Source organism: Mustelus asterias, chromosome 8 (assembly GCF_964213995.1).
Source record: "Mustelus asterias chromosome 8, sMusAst1.hap1.1, whole genome shotgun sequence".
Taxonomy (NCBI): Eukaryota; Metazoa; Chordata; class Chondrichthyes; order Carcharhiniformes; family Triakidae; genus Mustelus; species Mustelus asterias.
In genome coordinates, this window is record NC_135808.1 from 75,963,817 (window position 1) to 75,984,680 (window position 20,864).

Genomic DNA, 20,864 nt, shown 5'->3' on the forward strand with positions numbered 1-20,864 from the left:
TAAAGATAAGTGTCATGGCACAATTAAGGGTAACAAAAGTAACTAATGGAATAGTTACTTTTCCCATTAAGAGATTAATGGGAAAGAAAATCATTGATAATTGCCAGAATAATGGTAAAGGCTTTTTTAAAGTAAATTTACAGTTGGCAGATCATTAAGGTCTTCTTAGGACCATTAAGAGACTTCAGGACAAATTGAAGTGGAACCTCAAGCATTATAGAGGTGTTCAATGATTACTTTGTGTCAGTCTATACTGGATGATGCTCAATTACAGTACTAGATGTGGCTTTCACTGGAAAATTGGAAATGTTACAAGAGGACGATGTCTCAAATAAAGTACATTAAACAGCATGTGGGTCCTGATTTGCAACCCCTTGTCCTTAACAGCTTGTTGGAGTCAGGGATTAGTACCCTTAACTTGGAAAGATGCTCAGGTGAGGCCAATTTTCATAAAGGATGATAAGCCAGATGCAAGGAACTTCAGGCTCATGAACCTGACATGGATTGGGAGTTTTATTGCATTCCCATCAGCAGAAAGTTGTGGTTAATGGCCATGGTTCTGCTTGAAGATTGGTTATTAGTGATGTCCCACAGGAATCAGTCTTGGCGCACTGCTTTTTACTATTTTTATGAATGCCCTCCATGTAAATGTTGGGAGATGGTCCACAAGCTTGCAGATGACACTACAAGTTGTGCATATGTCAGGACAGTACAGTAGAACAAATTTCAATGTTAGGTAATTGGACCAAACTCTGACAAGTGTTCTTTAATTTAGATAAACATGTATGATGCATGTGAGCAGGATAAATATGAAGTGTGGCTACAAAATACATGATACCTAATTAAAATCAGTTGACAATGGCTAATGCTGGGAAGCTGTAAGTAACCAAAGCAAATAGGATATTTGGTTGTCTAAGTTGAACTATTCAATATAAAACAAACTGTCTTTTCCTGGCAGACTGCATTTGGAATGTTGCATCCAGTTTGGGCTATGTAGAAGCTTTGAAAAAATCCAAAGAAGCCATTAGAATTATCTCATTTAAAGATCATAAATATTCAGAAAGATTTAAAAAGTTGTTTCTATTCCCTTTAGAAATGTGTAGCTTTGGAGATGATTTGAAAGACGTATACAAAATTATTGAATAGTTTGATTGTGTTCTTTCTGAGTGATTATTTCAACTATATCGGTTGAGGAAGTCCAGAATCATGCATATAAATTATGTAAGGGTAGGGCTAGGGGTGTGAAATGGATTTTCATATCCCAGAGAATAGTGGACCCAGGAAACAAGTTAGAAGCTCATATGATGATGAGCCTGTGTTCTCTGCATGCTTTTAAGAATTTATCCATTTCCAAATTCAGAAGCAGGTCACATCATAAAAGGTAAATTAGATATCAAGCACTTATAGGCCAAATTGTCTCCTTCTGTGCTGTAATGATACGACTCTATTACTAGTCTATGTGGTTTCCTGAACTTGTTTGATCACCTAAGAGAGTTGAAAGATCCCACATTTTCTTTTTTTCCTGATTGACCTTGTTTTTTTTTGCCTCTCCTTGGAGATTACATGACTGAAGATGAGCAGATCAATATATGTGCTGATGAGTATGTGTACTGGTGGTTATGTGCTGGAATACTTTCTAAAAGCTAGAGACAGCCAAGGTCCAAAGAGACTTTGGGGTCCATGTGTGTAAATCATTAAAATGTCTTGAGCAGGTACAAAAAATAATCAAAAGGTGAAATGGAATATATCTAGAGGACTAAAACATCAGGAGGTAGAACCAAGCTATACCAAGCCCTGGTTCGACACCTGGAGTACTGCGTTACCGGTAGGCATCACGCCTTAGGAAGGCTTTATTAACCTTGGAGGGATTACAGGGTAGATTTACTAAGAATGCGACCTGGACACCACAAAGTTAATTACAAGGAGGGATTACCCAATCTAGGGTTTATTTCATGGAATATAGTAGATTAGGAATGACAACATTTAGATGATACAAAAGGAAATTAAGAGAGTAGAGAGTAAAACTATTTCTGCTGGTTGAGGAGTCTAATATTGGGGATATAGCCCAATTGGAGCTGGGTTTTTCAAGATTGAAACTGGGAAACACAAAGGGTGGTAGAGGTTTAGGACATTCTCTTGCAAATGGCATGAATGCTGCGTCAGTTATTAATTTTAAATCTGATATTGATAGATTTTTTTTGACCAAAAGGTTAAGGGATATGGGGCAAAGGATGAAGGCAGGTATACGGAATTAGGCCACAGATCAGCTGCAATCTCATCGAATGACAGAACAGGCTTGGGGAGCTAAATGGCCTGGCTGTTGCTTTGACTGAACTGTATCTAAATGTCAGGCATGTTGTGCTCTTGGTTATAAGGAAAGATTAAGGATGTTGGGGTTGTTTTGAGCCAATTGAATTGAATTTTTCATGTATGTGACAAAGTTGTTACCGGCAAATCATTCACTCAGGAAGGAAAAAACATTCAAATGCCAAGGAACATGTTACATCTTTGTTTCTCTCTCCCATTGTTGTGACTTGATCTGCTGAGTATTTAAAGCATTCTCTTTTTATTCCACTTTTCCAATATCTGCATTATTTTTGTTTAGTCAAACGTTGGGAAATTGTGGGTCAGAGAGGCTTTTCTTTGTTGTTATTGGCGCATTGAGAAGAACCAATAATGAGATGTTAGGCCAAATAGCGTTTTCTTGTCCCCAATCATTACTTTAAAAAAATCTTTCTGGTTAAGAGTGTTCTTCCATAAGCCTGGACAGTGAGTCAAGTCTTGGTGGAGGGAGTGGGAAGGGAGAAAACAGGAGGATAAATCAATGTTGGGTGAAGGCAAGATTTTCTAGCAGAGATCAGTATGGGGAACCTGATTTTCCTACTGTGGGTCAGGGCATGATATCTCAGTTGCAGCATTCCTAACCACCACTGCCCTAGTTGAAATTAAAAAATGATAATAAAACAGCTCCCTGCACTGAGGGGAATACTTCAAATTGAGGTTTCTGTGGAGAGAGGAAATTAAATTAGCTTTTGGTGAAGGTGTTAAGTGCATTACACTAAAAGCAGTCCAGTCTGCAAGTTATTTTTGAAATCAATTTTTTGTGCGCTGCAGAGTTGAACCTATGTTGCACTACTCAATGGCACAGCTTATTGGAGTTAGTGCACTACACCAGCATCAATTGTTCTATCAGACATTGCATTCTTTGCTACTACCATTCTTTATCCTGCCAATGTCGGAAATTCCATTAGTATTAATTAAGAAGTATTTTTCGCAGATATTGTGACAAAATGTAATAGATTTGCCATTGAGTGGGCAACATTTTGATAATTGGCCACCCGCGCATCAGCTGAAGTACTCACAGATCAGCATCCAAGCTTAATTAAGCGAAATATGAGTATTTATGTTGTATAAATGGAGGTGAATTGGTATCAAGGTATATGGTTATTAAGAGCTATTATACTGTGAAATGATGAAGCAAAATTTACAAGATGAAGTCTATGTGAGGTGTTAACAATGAGCAAAAGCTATGTTACACGGTATTATGAATTAGGAGCAGGAGTAGGCCATCCAGCTGCACCATTCAATAAGATCATTGCTGTCAAATTTTAACCTCAACTCCACATTCCTGCCTACTCCCAATAACCTTGCATCCCCTTGCTTATCAGGAATCTATCTACCTCTGCCTTAAATATTCAAAGACTCTGCTTCAACCACCTTTTGAAGGTAAGAATTTCAAAGTCACAAAACCATCATTTTTTTTCACATTTCTGTCTTAAATGGGTGACCCCCCTTATTTTTAAACAGTGACCCCCTAGTTCTAGATTCTCTCACAAGAGGAAACTTCCTTTCCACACCCACCCTGCCAAGTCCCCTCAAGATCTTATATTACTTACAAAATATTTGCGATTCACCATTCATGGTACATGCTTCAAATTATTGCATTTAAAGATTACAATACCTCAAAATTAAAATTTAGCAGCCAGACTGAAAATATCTGTGCTACATGATGACATGGTAGTAATTTGTTAATTTAAACATACATTTCTTCAGTAAGTTATGGGACACACAATCCAAACACATGTTTTGTAAATGTATTTCACTGCTAAAGTAGCTTGAAGTATTGCGTGATCATGGATATTACCGTCTTTCAGTCAAATTTCCCCTCATTTTTCTCCATGTACTCTGCTTTTTTGAAAACAAAATTAGAAACAAAACTCTCCCAGAAAAACGGCTTTTAAATTGGCAATAAAAACTTCTTATAGTTCTTTTTAAAATGTTATTTACAGGACATGGACAATGCTGGCTAGGCCAGCTCTTATTGCCCATCTCTAATTGCCCTGGAGAAGCTGGTGCTAAGCTGCCTTCTTGAACCGCTGCAGGTGTAGATACACCCACAGTGCTGTTAGGGAGGGAATTCCACGATTTTGACCCTCTAATGTAAATGCTACTCCTTTGTTATAATCTTTATCACCTACTAACGACTAAAACAAACATTTATCTTTTAATTTACCCCCATTTTCCGCTTATCTCTGTCACCACAATAATCAGTTGTTTTATAATGATACACCAACTGAGACAGGTCATAAATTCTAGAAGTGCAGCAAGATTCTGTGATGGATTCATTGGTACATGTTATCATCTGCTGTTTGGCACATGACCAAGAAGGACTCAAGTCTGAAATTAACAAGTTGATCTCAGCTAGGGCTGAATTAGAGATGCTGTAACTTTGGTCACACCTGGTTCATGGAGGGAAGTGGAAATTGGAAAAGTGCTGATCAGAGGCTGATGTTCCTGATTTCTATCCAGTGATTGGTGTTCTGAAAAGCACGTGTGTGTGTGTGCGGGGCCAGGCACACACTGGGGAGGCCCTCAGTGGGCTTCACAATACTCACTGGTTTCATATATGAAGAATTGTCACTTGAATGCAAATCCAGAAGGGTAATAATAAGCAGCATGTCAACCTCAGTTAACATATTCAGAATAGGTAGGTACATGATCATTGGTCGTTTCTGTTATTGTTGGACACTGGCTTCCTGTGATAAAGGTGCGACCGTCTGTGGGGTGGTATCAGCAATGATACCTTCAACAGGGACTAAACTAAAGTGGAAAGAAAACCAGTAATAGCAGTAAATATTTGGAGGAGATCAGGGGAGATGAAACCCTGTCTCATTCCACAATCACATGAGCATCAACAAAATAATGCAAAATCATAGAAAATGCTGGAAAATCTCAGCAGGTCTGACAGCACCTGCGGAGAGAGAACAGAGCTAACGCTTTGAGTCTGGATGATAGCCATTTGATATTTTAGCATCTGGCCATAAGTGGCGTGGTACATCAGTCACACATTGTAAAATCCAGTTGAAGAGCAAGTGGGTTCTATAATGGGTGGGTGATCTACTCCATCAATGTCAGCAATACTAATAGAATAACATAAGATTTTAACTGCCCTGAAATAAATGCAGTGTCCAAACTGCATTTCTGCAGCCCCCGACCTAACATTCCCAAAGCTGGAGAAAAGCAATTATCATGTGGCAAAAACAAGAGAGGGCAGGATTTGTCATTTTAAAAATATCACCAACATCAGAAGTCACCCACTTTCGAGTAAGCCAGTTAGCATCAGTGTTTCCTCTTTCCCCCTCTTTTCTGATCCAGTTTACCCTGAAACAGAATTTCTCGCAAGCTGTCTCCTAGTTAATAATAACCACTGTAAAACACCAGAAGTTAACTTGTAATGAAAAAAAAATCAACATTTTAGTAAGTTTAAATCAAGTCAAAAAGTGAGTCTTTTCACATCTTCAGCACCCACAAGCTAAAATACTTTCCTGCAAGGTTGAATAACTTGCTTTCAAGTTCCCCACCAACTTGATTTGGATACATAAATCATCATTGCTTCTTGTCACGGTAGCAACTCCTGGAATTCCCTCTCTTCCCATCCCCCACTCTCTGAGAACTAGGAATGGGCAGCAAATATAACCTGAAACATTGCCGGTAAATGCATCGGTTCAAGAAGCATTTTGGAGAAAATGGACTGAGGGGTAAGTATGTGGGATAATTCTGATGGATTTGTTTTTCTAGCATGGGATGTGGGCATCGGTGGCTGGGCCAGCATTTATTACCCATCCCTTATTGCCCCTGAAATGAATGACTTCGTCAGCCATTTAAAATGGCATCCAGGAGTAAACCACATTGCTGTGGATCTGGACCTTTTCCTTCCCTAAAGGGCCACACTGTGGTTAGCACTGCTAGCTCACAGTGCCAGTAACCCGGGTTCAGTTCCGGCCTTGTGTCACTGTCTGTGTGGAGTTTGCACATCCTCCCCATGTCTGCGTGGGTTTCCTCTGGGTGCTCCGATTTCTTCCCAGTCCAAAGATGTGCAGGTTAGGTTGATTGGCTATGCTAAAATTAATCCTGTCAGGGAAAAGCAGGGTAAATATGAGGGGTTATGGGAATAGGGCCTGGGTGGGATTGTGGTCGGTGCAGACTCGATGGGCTGAATGACCTCCTGTAGTTCTGTACTGTAGGGATGGTATGATTCTATGACATTAGCGAACCAGTTCAGTTTTTACAACAATTGTCAATGGTTTTATGGTCAACATTAGACTTTTAATTCCATATTTTTATTGAATTCAACTTTCATGATCTGCCATGGTGGGATTAGAACCTGGGTCCCCAGGGCATTACCATGGGTCCCTGAATTACTCGTCATAGAAACATAGAAAATAGGAGTAGGACATTCAACGGTATCGCGGCTGATCCTATAGTGGCATGGTGGTTAGCACTGATGCCTCACAGCGCCAGGAACCCAGATTCGATTCCTGGCTTGGATCACATCCTCCGTGTCTGCGTGGGATTCCTCCGGGTGCTCTGGTTTCCTCCCACAGTCTGAAAGATGTGCTGGTTAGGTGCATTGGCAATGCTAAATTCTCCCTCAGGGCACCCAAACAGGCGCCAGAGTGTGGCGACTAGGGGATATTCACAGTAACTTCATTGCAATGTTAATGTAAACCTACTTGTGACAAATAAATAAACTTTAACTTTACTCCAGGGCTCGCCCCATACCCGTTGACACCCTTAAGAGTCTAGAAATTTATTTATTTTTTGAATACATTCAGTGATTTGGCCACCACAGCCTTCTGTGGTTGAGAATTCCTCAGGTTCACCACCCTCTGAGTATATAGGAGTAAACCACATTGACACAGGGGCCACATGCAGCCCTCCTGGGTTCTGAGTGTGGCCCATAAGACATTTTGTCGACTGCTGCCCACTTACAGATCCTGTGCAGACCAGCTGGTGGGGGTATTCACAGACATCTTCAACCTCTCTTTACAACAATCCGAGGTCCCTATCTGCTTCAAGATGACCATCATCCCGGTACCAAAGAAAAACCAAGCAGCATGCCTTAATGACTATCATCCGGTGGCTTGGATATCCATCATTATGAACTGCTTCGAAAGGTTAGTCATGGCACAAATCAATTCCAGCCTCCCAGATTGTTTGGATCCACTACAGTTCGCCTACTGCCGCAACAGGTCAGAGCAGATGCCATCTCTCTGGCCCTGCACTCAGTCTTGGAACATCTAGATAACAACTCACCCTTCAACACCATTATTCCTGATAAACTCATCTCTAAACTCTGGTCTGGTGCTCGACTCCTCCCTCTGCAACTAGATCCTGAACTTCCTAGCCCACAGACCGCTATCAGTAAGGATAGGCAACAACACTAGTGCCCCATAGGCTGTGTCCTCAACCCCTTACTCTACTCCTTATACACCTATGACTGTGTGGCCAAATTCCTCTTCAACTCAATTTTCAAGTTTGCTGATGACAGTACTGCAGTGGGTCAAATCTCGAACAATGATGAGCAGAGTACAGGAAAGAGATAGAGAATCTGGTGAACTGGTGTGACGACAATAATCTCTCCCTCAATGCCAACAAACGAAGGAGATAGTTATCGACTTCAGGAAGCATAGTGGAGGGCATACTCATCTACATCATTGGGAACAAAGTAAAAGTGGTCAAGGGCTTCAAGTTTTTAGGTGTCCAGATCAACAACCTGTCCTGTTCTCCCCTTGCCAACACTATAGTTAAGAAAGCCCACCAACGCCTCTACTTTCTCAGAAAACTAAGGAAATTTGGCATGTCCGCTACAACTCAGACCAACTTTTACAGATGCACTAAAAGCATTCTTTCTGGTTTTATCACAGCTTGGTATGGCTCCTGTTCTGTCCAAGACCGCAAGAAACCACAAAGGGTTGTGAATGAAGCCCGATCCATCACTCAAACCAGCCTCCCATTGACTCTGTCTACACTTCCTGCTGCCTCGGAAAGCTGCCAGCATAATTAAGGACTCCACACACCCCAGACATACTTTCTTCCGTTGGGAAAAAGATACAAGTCTGAGGAACGTACCAACCGACTCAAGAACAGCTTCTTCCCTGCTGCCATCAGACTTTTGTATCTTTTAACCTTGCATTAAGTTGATCTTTCTCTATACCCTAGCTATGATTGTAACACTACATTCTGCACTCTCTCCTTTCTCATAGAATCTACAGTGCAGGAGGCCATTTGGCCCATTGAGCCTGCACGAACAAAATCCCACCGAGGTCTTATCCCCGTAACCCCACATATTTACCCTGCCAATCCCCCTGACAGTAATGGGCAATTTATCCTGGCCAATCAACCTAACCCGCACATCTTTGGACTGTGGGAGGAAACTGGAGCACCCGGGAGGAAACCCACACAGACGTGGGGAGAATGTGCAAACTCCACACAGACCCAAGGCCGGAATCGAACCGGAGTCCCTGGTGCTGTGAGGCAGCAATGCCTCACAGTGCTTTCCTTCCCTATATATGGTATGCTTGGTCTGTATAGCACACCAGAAACAATACTTTTCACTGTATACTAATACACGTGACAATAATAAATCAGATCACTCAAAAAGATTCCCTCAGGAGTCCACAGAGGAGTAAGTTTTGCACTTCTCGTCATCATCATGCAATTGTGGACAGTGTGTCACAACGAAACCAAAGAAATTCTCTGCTCTGTACAAAGACCAGGAATATATTAATAATAAAGTTCACACATTTGACATTGATATTCTTCCAAAAATAAAATTTATAGTTTCAATAAAAAAGGCCACTGCAGTTTTACAAGTTTGTGATTTACATGTATATACAAGTTTTAAAAACCCCACAATGAATCATCATTTCTTGTGGTTTCCAACAAGCTGCTTCACTGGAAGTCTGTAGCTTTTAACTTGCTCTCGGACTTCAGGCTGATGTTTTAAAGTGAAGACCAGCGCTCGTACTGTCCGTCGGTAGGAGATGCTGATCAGACGAGAACACTGATGAAAAATCTCTCGCTCTATGTTTTCAACCAGAGGGTCATCGTGCTATAAAAACATTAAACAATGTATTTATGAATTTACAGTAAGTGGTAAAAATGTGCAAGATCCGGACAAGCAGTTAATAATGTGTCTTTAAATGACAAGAAGCTACGTTTACCCACACAAAGTATCCTGAAATAGTGATTATGAACAATAAAACTAATTAGGAGGCTCTGCAGTACAGTTGATAACCAAGTAATGCAACAAAGCAAGTCTATTTATACATGTCATAAGTAATTTGGCCTTAAGAAAGTGATGCAGGAAACATGTTCATTCTGATTAAGGTTTTCCTCCTTCCCTCATTAGTTTCTTTAGTGACCTCAATTACAAGGAATCTCCTGGGATGTCTATTACAAATAACAAGAATGTGACTTGACTGGCCCAAGACTGCTCCAGGCTCATCCCAGCCATAAACCCCATACTATAAACTGGGAAATGATCATGGTAGAAATTGCTGGATTATTGTAAAATCCAAACTTGTTCAATAAATGTTTTTCAGGGAAGGAAACATGCTGTCCTTGCCCAATCTGGCCTATGTACAACTCCAAAAAGATTTGCATTTATGTAATGCCTTTCATGCCCACCAGACATTCCAAAACACTTTACAGCTTAAGTAGTACGTTAAATGCAGTCATTGTTGTAATGCAGTATCAAATTTGCACACAGCAAATTCCCAAAACCAGAAATGTAATAATCACCAGATCTGTTTATGTTGATTTTTAAAAATTATTTTATGGGCTGCAAGTGTGGTGGACAAGGCCAACATTAGTTGTCCATCATTAATTACCTTTCAAAGAATCCCAAGAGTGCAGAAGGAGGCCATTCTGCCCATTGACCCTTGACTGACAACAATCCCAGCTAGGTCCTATCCCCATAACTCCACGCATTTGCCATTCTAATCCCCCTAATACTAACAGGCAATTTAACATGGCCAATCCACCTAACCCGCATGTCTTTGGACTGTGGGAGGAAATTGGAGCACTCGGAGGAAACACACACAGACACGGGGAGAACGTGAAGACTCCACACAGACACACTGACCCGAGGATGGAATTGAACCCAGGTCCCTGGTTCTGAGAGACAGCAGTGCTAATCACTGCACCACCATGCCACCCATCCTTTCCCGAGGACATTATCTAGGTTTTCATAAAGATCTGGTAGTTTCAACATTTCTGAGACTTTTTTTAAATTCCAGACTTAATTGGACTTGTTCATTAATTGAATTTTAAAACTGTTGAAGCGGGATCTGAACTCATGTTTCCGAAGCATTAGTTTGCACCTCTTTCTTACTAGTCCAGTAACATTACTAATATGCTACCATTACTCTCAACTGAGTCATGGCTGACACCAATCCCAAACTATACACCTGATCTTATGTCTTCAAAACAATTAGGGTAGATAAGTAAATACTGGTTTGCCCAGAGCCCCAAAATAAAAAGATCCCAACTTGCTGTTCCCTACTCAGGAGGCTCTTGTGTATCATAGAAATCATAGAAACCCTACAGTACAGAAAGAGGCCATTCGGCCCATCGAGTCTGCACCGACCACAATCCCACCCAGGCCCTACCCCCATATCCCTACATATTTTACCCACTAATCCCTCTAATCTACGCATCCCAGGACACTAAGGGGCAATTTTATCATGGCCAATCAACCTAACCCGCACAACTTTGGACTGTGGGAGGAAACCGGAGCACCCGGAGGAAACCCACGCAGACACGAGGAGAATGTGCAAACTCCACACAGACAGTGACCCAAGCCGGGAATCGAACCCAGGTCCCTGGAGCTGTGAAGCAGCAGTGCTAACCACTGTGCTACCGTGCCGCCCCTTGGGGTCCTGTGTAGCAGTCTGAAGATTAGTGCAAGGCCATATTCCCACTGTGCAATTGAATGACTCCATTCTCCACAATTGAGGAATGGGCTCAATGGAATGGAGCAGGACCCTGCTACTACACAGTTTCAATACTGTAATTTTACTTAATATAGAAAAAGTTTTCTGGTAAACTGATTTCTTTTACAAATGTGAAAAACAAGCACAGCACATTTCAGTTCCCAATTTAAAATATACTATTGAAATAGACTAAAACAGAATTCCTATGTGGAGTGTTCTACTTTAAACATTACCTTCAATTTCAAGGCTTCAGTTAACAGTTTTTGGGCATTACTCCTCAGACTCTCCGTTTTAGAATCACACCGCACCTCAATGGATGATTTATTTCTATTTTCTTTTATGAAGGTTTTCCACATTGTGTAAATGTCTTGAGCAAGTGCAGACACCTCAGGGTCTGAATTTTTACGCATCTTGTTTACCGTGTGGCCTAAGAAATGCAAGGAGGTAGATTCAAATCAACACAAGTTAAATCTGGATGTTATTGTGAAGATGGCTGATTCTAATTAAAATGAGCTATTGCTCACTGCAGGCAATTTCAATCATTACCTTCTGACCAAAGTGCTCCGAAGTCTCTCAACTCTCCAAGAGAAAAATTTCTCATCTGTAAACAGGTGCCGCATGCATTCAAATGATAGCCAGTTATATCCCACCAGCACATCTCCTGACCCCTCCACTGTCTCTAAATCATCAGACTGTTTGTAATATGTCTAGAGTTGGATGGATAAACAACATCCTGGGGGTTACCAATGAATGATCAGAAACTGAACCAGCCATTTAAATACTACGGCTACATGAGCAGGTTATAGGCTGGAAATTATGTAGCTAATAACTTGGCTCTTAACTCCCCAATATCTGTCCACCATCTGCAAGAGGTGTGATGGAACACTGTACACTAACCTGGATCGGTGTGGCTCCAGCAACACTCAAGAAGCTCAGGACAAAGCAGCCTGCTTGATTGGCACCCTACCCACCACTTTAAATATTCACTCTATCCACCACCAACACATAGTGGCAGCGGTGTACCATCTGCAAGATGCACTGCAGCAACTCTCCAGGGCTTTTTCGATAGCACCTTCTAAATCTGAACTTTGCAACTTAAAAAGGACAAGAGCAACAGATACATGGGAACATCATTTGCAAGTTCCCCGGCAAGCCACCCGCCATCCTGACTTGGAAATATGTCTCATGTTCCTTCATTGAGGTTGGGTCAAAATCTTGACACTCCCTTCTTAACAGTCTTGTTGACACGCCTACATCACGTGGCCTGCAGTGGTTCAAGAGGGCAGCTCACTACTACTACTTCAAGGGCAATGAAGGATGGGCAATAAATACTGGCCCAGCCAACGACACTCCACCCCATCAGAAAATAAAAACGGTGAGCATTAACATCACATTTTAATTTTAGCAATATGGAAACCTTTGAGATAGAAAAGGATTTTTGTTTTGCTAATCAGCTCTGCGATTAAAGGTCAAAAGAAAACTAGAGAAGCAGCAGCCTCTGTTTTTAATTATGAGACCTTTAACTTTACTACGGTTTAATTGAAAAGACAGAATATAAGAAATGTTATGACTGAAGCAGGACTGATTTCCATTACAGGATCTTCTATCCAGCAGAGACACACCAAACCAAACACAGCACCCAGCATTGTCTTGCTCCAATTCACTAAATCTTTCAAAAAAACCAAAGATCAAATTTGGCATCTTGCTCATGAGCATGATTCTGCCCCCAACCCTGCAATACTCTTTCATTGTGCTGTCAACAAACTCCACAACATCCTTATTCTACGCTGGTCATAACATGTTTACCACCTTTTCAGTCACGTAGCATGTTATGGCTGAATGATTGAGAATTTCTGTACTTCAAACTTGGACACATTGATCTGTCCATTTTTTTCCCATCGTTTTGCCTGCTCTTAAAACTCAAGTTGTACACACAGGTCTTTTATGCTTCCCGCTGAACGTTACAATTTTCGCTCAGCCGAGGTTCACCTTCTGTTGCTCTCCCCAAAGATGCTACCTGACCTGCTCAGTATTTCTAGCATTTTTATATATTTTAAACATCCAAAGATTTTGCAACTCATTCCTATCTGTATTGATTTTTCTCATCTGTTACTTTGCGCTACTTTAAAAATCTTTTGAGATCTGTAGCCTCAGCGATCAATAGCTGCTAACCAGAATACTAACATCTGTGTGCATCAGTAACTTGAGCCCTTGTACGTATAGTTTTTGAAGATGGAATGGTTGGACACATTTCCCTTACGGCGAGGGAAAATAAATGGAGAAAATTGGAGGCATTTGAAACTATACATCCTTCTCAATTAATGGCATCATCAGCAGTGATAGAAAATTCAATAACCCAACTTTGATCTCTGCTGATTCAGTGGAACAATCCACACCTCAAAATATTGGATTTGAAAGGCGAGGAACAGAAGCACAATTTTTTTAAGGCAGTTAGCAAGTTACAAGATCAATTTATGCCAATGTTATAAAGATTTTATCAGAAGCAAAATTTAAATCATGAAAGAAAAAAACTGTATAATTACAATCTTTACCTATTTTAGTTGAGAGCAATACTCCCTCTGATGGTATTTTCTTCTGTAGTTCGAGTAATGCTTCTATTAAGTTTTCCTTTGTTTGACTAGGGAGCTCCAAAATAGATTTATATCGCTTAATATCTTCAATCACCACAACCCTCTGTTTTGAGAATAAAAGATATTAATTATGGCTCAAATACCACTTTGGTGTAAATTTCAAAGTCATGTTATGAATCTATGGCATTTAATATTTGAGAGAAATCAATAGGTTGTATTTTTCATTGTAGAGGCAAGGACATTAAGACTAAAATTGCAGAAATCTGAACACTTACAAAAATACTAATCACCTAAAATTGTGTACATTATCTAGTACAAGAAATCATATTTACATTTTTTATGACTCCCATTGAGACTGCAAACTTTTTAGAAGAGTTTAATTTCTTAAATGACCCAGAAATAACTGAAAGACAAGATTTAACTGTAACAAACAAATCAAAAGCAACATAATTCAAATATTAACTCTGCATCAGCTAAAAGATGTGGAGATGCCGGCGTTGGACTGGAGTAAGCACAGTAAGAAGTCTCACAACACCAGGTTAAAGTCCAACAGGTTTATTTGGTAGCACAAACCACAAGCTTTCGGAGCACTGCCCCTTCGTCAGGTGAGTGGGAGTTCTGTTCACAAACAGGGCATAGAAAGACACAAACTCAATTTACAAAATAATGGTTAAAATGTGAGTCTTTACAGGTAATCAAGTCTTAAAGGTACAGACAATGTGAGTGGAGAGAGGGTTAAGCACAGGTTAAAGAGATGTGTATTGTCTCCAGTCAGGACGGTTAGTGAGATTTTGCAAGCCCAGGCAAGTCATGGGGGTAACAGAGAGTGTGACATGAACCCAATATCCCGGTTGAGGGCATCCGCATGTGTGCGGGACTTGGCTATCAGTCTCTGCTCAGCGACTCTGCGTTGTCGTGTGTTGTGAAGGCCACCTTGGAGAACGCTTATCTGAAGATCAGAGGCTGAATGCCCATGACTGCTGAAGTGTCCCCCAACAGGAAGAGAACACTCTTGCCTGGTGATTGTCGAGCGGTGTTCATTCATCCGTTGTCGTAGCGTCTGCATGGTCTCCCCAATGTACCATGCCTCAAGGACGGTCACCTCAGCATTTCACTGTACCGCAAGCCCACGGATAACCTCACGATGCTCCACTTCTCCAGCTTCCACCCTAAACACGTTAAAGAAGCCATCCCCTACTGACAAGCCCTCCGTATACACAGGATCTGCTCAGATGAGGAGGATCGCAACAGACACCTCCAGACGCTGAAAGATGCCCTCATAAGAACAGGATATGGCGCTCAGGATATGGCGCTTGACTCATCAATCGACAGTTCCGATGCGCCACAGCGAAAAACCGCACCAACCTCCTCAGAAGACAAACACGGGACACGGCGGACAGAGTACCCTTCGTCGTCCAGTACTTCCCCGGAGCGGAGAAGCTACGGCATCTCCTCAGGAGCCTTCAACATGTCATTGATGAAGACAAACATCTCGCTAAGGCCATCCCCACACCCCCACTTCTTGCCTTCAAACAACCGCACAACCTCAAACAGACCATTGTCTGCAGCAAACTACCCAGCCTTCAGGAGAACAGTGACCACGACACCACACAACCCTGCCACAGCAACCTCTGCAAGACGTGCCGGATCATCGACACAGATGCCATCAACTCACGTGGGAACACCATTCACCAGGTACACGGTACCTACTCTTGCAACTTGGCCAACGTTGTCTACCTGATACGCTGCAGGAAAGGATGTCCCGAGGCCTGGTACATTGGGGAAACCATGCAGACGCTACGACGACGGATGAATGAACACCGCTTGACAATCACCAGGCAAGAGTATCCTCTTCTTGTTGGGGAACACTTCAGCGGTCACTAGCATTCGGACTCTGATCTTTCGGTAAGCGTTCTCCAAGGCGGCCTTCACAACGCACGACAACGCAGAGTCGCTGAGCAGAGACTGATAGCCAAGTTCCGCACACATGAGGACGGCCTCAACTGGGATCTTGGGTTCATGTCACACTATCTGTAATCCCCATGACTTGCCTGGGCTTGCAAAATCTCACTAACTGTCCTGGCTGGAGACAATACACATCTCTTTAACCTGTGCTTAACCCTCTCTCCACTCACATTGTCTGTACTTTCAAGACTTGATTATCTGTAAAGACTCGCATTCCAACCATTATTTTGTAAATTGAGTTTGTGTCTTTCTATGCCCTGTTTGTGAACAGAACTCCCACTCATCTGATGAAGGGGCAGCGCTCCGAAAGCTTGTGGCTTGTGCTACCAAATAAACCTGTTGGACTTTAACCTGGTGTGGTGAGACTTCTTACTCAGCTAAAAGAGGCAGATATCTTTATCTTTACACCAAGCTTTGAGCACACATGTAGTATAAAAGGGCAGTCCAAATGCTTCTCTCACCTCTCCCTCAAGTTCAATTGTACCTCACCACGCTATCGAATCGTCTATCGCCAGTCATTTCCAGATATGATTGTCACCAGCAAGGGACACTTTGACAAATACCCTTCTCTTTCAGGCCGCGACAGTTTTAACAACCCAGAATTCCATACATTCCTATATCCAACTCCTTTAAATGATTGAGTTGGTTCTGGTAGATGTTTTTCTCCATAGACTTACTTCAGTACGCATCATTTCCTACAGAATAAAGATGACCAGTTGCTATGAGAGCTCCAATTCTCCTCTGCCCGCTTCTCAGCAGAAGTCTGTTCTTGTTCTACAAGTTTGTGTGACAGGTGTGAGACTGACGTGCATCACCTCAATGGGTTTCTATTTGCTGTTCCCTCCTTTCTCAACTCTCAAACCATGGCAACCAGACAATCAAAAGGGCATATCTTCAAACTGAGATTTGTACCAGGACTTCACCATCCCTCTTTCAGAACAATGTTATTTGAGTTTTACTTTGAATTAAAGGGATCAATTGCTGGCTTGGGTCACTGTCTGTACGGAGTTTGCACGTTCTCCCCGTGTCTGCGTGGGTTTCCTCCAGGTGTTCCAGTTTCCTCCCACTGTCCAAAGATATGCGGGTCAGGTTAATTGGCCATGCTAAATTGCCCCTTAGTGTCAGGGGGGCTAGCAGGGTAAATACATGGGGATACAGGAATAGGGGCTGGGTGAGATTGTGGTCAATGCAGGCTCATTGGGCTGAACGGCCTCCTTCTGCACTGTAGGGATTCTATAACTTCTATAAAGGGACATTTTAAAACATAAACCATCTTGTAAAGTTCAGTATTCATGACAATTCATCATGTTTTCAAACTACTGGACTATAGCATATGTATACAAATTGCACCTCTGGCAATAGAAATATAGAAAATAGGAGCAGAAGTAGGTTATTCGGCCCTCTGCTATTCAATATGATCATGGCTGATCCTCTATCTCAACACCATACTCCTGTGCTCTCCCCATACCCCTTGACACCTTTAGAGTCTAGAAAACTATGTCTTTCTTAAATACATTCAGTGACTTAGCATCCACTTCTGTGGTCGAGAATTACACAGGCTCAACACTCCAAGTGAAGCAATTTTGCCTCATCTCATTCTTAAATGGTCTACCCCATATCCAGAGATAGTGACCCCCTTTTTGGACCTCCCAGCCAGAGGAAACAACATCCCTGCATCCAGTCTGTCCAGCCCTGTTGAATTTTATATGTTTAATTAGATCCCCATCATTCTTCTAAACTCCAGTAGATACAGGCCCAAATTACCTAATCTCTCCTTGTACAACAATCCTACCATTCCAGGAATGAGTCTGATTAGCCTACATTGCACTTCCTCTTTAGCAAGTATGTCCTTTCTTATAGAATCTCTACAGTGCAGAAGGAGGCCATTCGGCCGTCGAGTCTGCACCGACAACAATCCCACCCAGGCTCTATCCCTGCTTAGTTACCCTGCTAACCTATCACATCCTGGGACACTAAGGGTTAATTTAGCATGTCCAATCAACCTAACCCGCACATCTTTGGATTGTGGGAGGAAACCGGAGCACCCAGAGGAAACCCACGCAGACACGGGGAGAATGTGCAAACTCTACACAGACCGTGATTCAAGGCTGGAATTGAACCCAAGTCCTTGGAGCTGTGAGGCAGCAGGGCTAACCACTGTGCTACCGTGCCGCTCAGATAAGGAGACAAAACTGCATACACTACGCCAAGTGTGATCTCACCAAAACCCTGTACAGCTGCAGTAAGACATCCTTGCTTCTGCACTCATCCTCTTGCAATGAAGGCCAACATCCCAATTGCCTTCCTAACTGCTTGCTATAATTGCTTCTTGCTTTCAGTGACTGGTGTACTAAGACACCTAGCTCCCTCTGTACGTCAACAATGCCCAATCTATCACTATTTAAATAGTACCTCTGCCATTCTGTTTCTCCATCCAAAGTGGATAACTTCACATATATCCACTTTATACTGGATCTGCCATGCATTTGCCCACTTACTCAACTTGTCTAAATCACCTTGAAGCCTCTTCACATCCTCATCACCACTCTCATTTCCACCAAAAACATTGATGCATATTGCGAATAACTGGGGTCTAAGCACTGATCCCTGCAGGACCACACCAGTCGCTGCATGTCCCTTCAAAAAAGACCCATTTATTCCTTCACTGTTTCCTGTCTACTAACCAACAATACCAACCACCCACATTACAGAGTAACAAGGAAATTGGTAGGTATCGTGATCTTCAATTCTCCAGAGGGTCATACCCTGGAATGTGCTAAGGAACTTCCTGGAAGTTGCCATGCAAGGACTCAGCAGGAATTATCCTGGAAGCTTCAACTTCCAGTACCAGTAATTACTCTGCATTTGGAAACTTCTGAAATTCTGATTTAAAGCTTGGAGGGTTTGGGTGTTCTGACTTGCTTAGCAAATGGCCTACTTCTGCTCCTAATTCATATGTTTGTATGTATGATGTTACTGAGAGACAGAATCTGAATGAGAAACAGGGAAGGGGGCCTTGTTGGAACAGCAGCAGTAACAGTGCAGAAGCAGGAAAATCAGCCATTGCAGATGATCCTCTTGCTCTGAGCCTCTTTTAGGGCCAAACAAATAAACCAACTCAAATTAACTCAGGGATAAAGTAAATGGGGCAGCTCCCCAAAAGGAGGGGGAACAGCCCGAACAAAATCAAAGTACAAAAGAAACTTAAAACATCAAATTATAATGTGATTATTAGAGTCGATAAAGCACCCCAACCCCTGCGGTGCCCAACGGGCGCGGAAGGCGTCAACTGCGCCCATGGACACCGCATGCTCTCTCTCCAGGGAAACCCGGCCGCGGACATAGCTGCGGTAGAGGGGCAGACAGTCAGGATGGACGGCCCCCTCGATCGCCTGCTGCCTGGACCTGTAAATGGCGTGTTTCGCCAGGCCCAGGAGCAGGTTCACGAAGAGGTCGCCATCCCGACCCACCCCTCTCCGCACCAGGTGCCCGTAGATCAGGAGCGTGGGACTGAAGTGCAAACAAAACATCAGTAAAAGGTTCTTCAGGAAGACAAAAAGGGAGTGCAACCTAAGACACAAAACATAGACATGGTCCACGGACTCCACAAGGCCACAGAAGGGGCACTCTTCAGAGCCCGTGAACCCTACCGTTGTGCGGAACTGCTGCATGCATCACCCTCCACCCCAGGTCCCCGATGTAATCGGGGGAGATCCCTCCGTAGAGGGATTGCTCTGAGTAGATAGATAAGAAATGTAATCAGGTGAGAGTGGCTCCACCCAGCTGGATGACAGTGGGGAGACATTCAAGGAAATTCAACCAAAAACTCCACCTTTAAGGACTCGAGAGTGGCCTGATGGTAAACCTTGGGTCGCTCCAGCGCTGAAGCCACGGCTTTGCCCTCTTTTTTTTTAGGTCAAACCAAACCAAGTAAACAAACTCAGATTAAATCAGGACAAAGTAAAAGGGGCAGCTCCCCAAAAAGGAGGGGGAACAGCCCGAACAGAAATCAAAGTACAAAGGAAACTTAAAAACATCAAATTAAAATGTGATTATTGGGGTCAATAATGCACCCCAACCCCTGCGGTGCCCAGCGGGCGCGGAAAGCGTCAACCTCGCCCGTGGACACCGCATGCTCCCTCTCCAGGGACACCTGGCCGCGAATGTAGCCGCGGTCGAGGGGAAGACAGTCAGGATGGACGGCCCCCTCGATCGCCCGCAGCCTGGACCGGTAAATGGCGCGTTTCGCCAGGCCCAGGTTCACGAGGAGGTCGCCATCCCGACCCACCCCTCTCCGCACCAGGTGCCCGTAGATCAGGAGCGTGGGACTGAAGTGCAAACAAAACATCAGTAAAAGGTTCTTCAGGAAGACAAAAAGGGAGTGCAACCTAAGACACAAAACATAGACATGGTCCACGGACTCCACAAGGCCACAGAAGGGGCACTCTTCGGAGCCCGTGAACCCTACCGTTGTGCGGAACTGCTGCATGCATCACCCTCCACCCCAGGTCCCCGATGTAATCGGGGGAGATCCCTCTGTAGAGGGATTGCTCTGAGTAGATAGATAAGAAATGTAATCAGGTGAGAGTGGCTCCACCCAGCTGGATGACAGTGGGGAGACATTCAAGGAAATTCAACCAAAAACTCCACCTTTAAGGACTCGAGAGTGGCCTGACGGTAAACCTTGGGTCGCTCCAGCGCTGAAGCCACGGCTTTGCCCTTCACCACGAAACGGTCCATCACCCACAGATGCCCCTTCACCCCACTATTGGGCGGCTTACATCCGGGCATCCGATAATAGGCGGCTCACATCCGGACATCCGATAATAGCCGGCTCACATCCGGGCTCTCCTTCCTTCCCTCTGCATTCTGGGAGTTGTATGCTGCCCCAACCACCCGGCGCAACAACTACAACTCCCAGCCTGCCAGACCGGATCACGCCAGACCGGTCACCAATTTCTAGCCATTCTTTTTTTTAAAAACTCTATAACTAATACAAGTTCCACGGCAAGCCTTGGGGATTTTAACT

General features: G+C 43.1%; 1 protein-coding gene across 1 annotated transcript; it reads right to left on the bottom strand.

The window, feature by feature from the left end:
• Positions 1-9,089: 9,089 nt before the first annotated feature.
• Positions 9,090-20,699, bottom strand: tceanc2 (transcription elongation factor A (SII) N-terminal and central domain containing 2). Its single transcript, XM_078219351.1, has 4 exons — positions 20,486-20,699; positions 13,832-13,973; positions 11,513-11,706; positions 9,090-9,394 (listed from the first exon to the last, which is right to left on the bottom strand). The coding sequence occupies exons 1-4, from the start codon at positions 20,624-20,626 to the stop codon at positions 9,206-9,208; spliced, it is 666 nt and encodes a 221-aa protein (XP_078075477.1). The 5' UTR covers positions 20,627-20,699; the 3' UTR covers positions 9,090-9,205.
• Between the last annotated feature and the right edge of the window lie 165 nt (positions 20,700-20,864).

Bases quoted from the DNA above. Each gene is read 5' to 3' on its own strand.
- tceanc2 (XM_078219351.1), bottom strand. From the start codon at position 20,626: ATGCCCGGATGTAAGCCGCCCAATAGTGGGGTGAAGGGGCATCTGTGG. The intron at 13,974-20,485 runs GTGGAGTTTTTG...TTCTCAAAACAG, and splicing joins CCACTCTCGAGTCCTTAAAG to AGGGTTGTGGTGATTGAAGA. The intron at 11,707-13,831 runs GTAAAGATTGTA...TGCATTTCTTAG, and splicing joins ATTGCTCTCAACTAAAATAG to GCCACACGGTAAACAAGATG.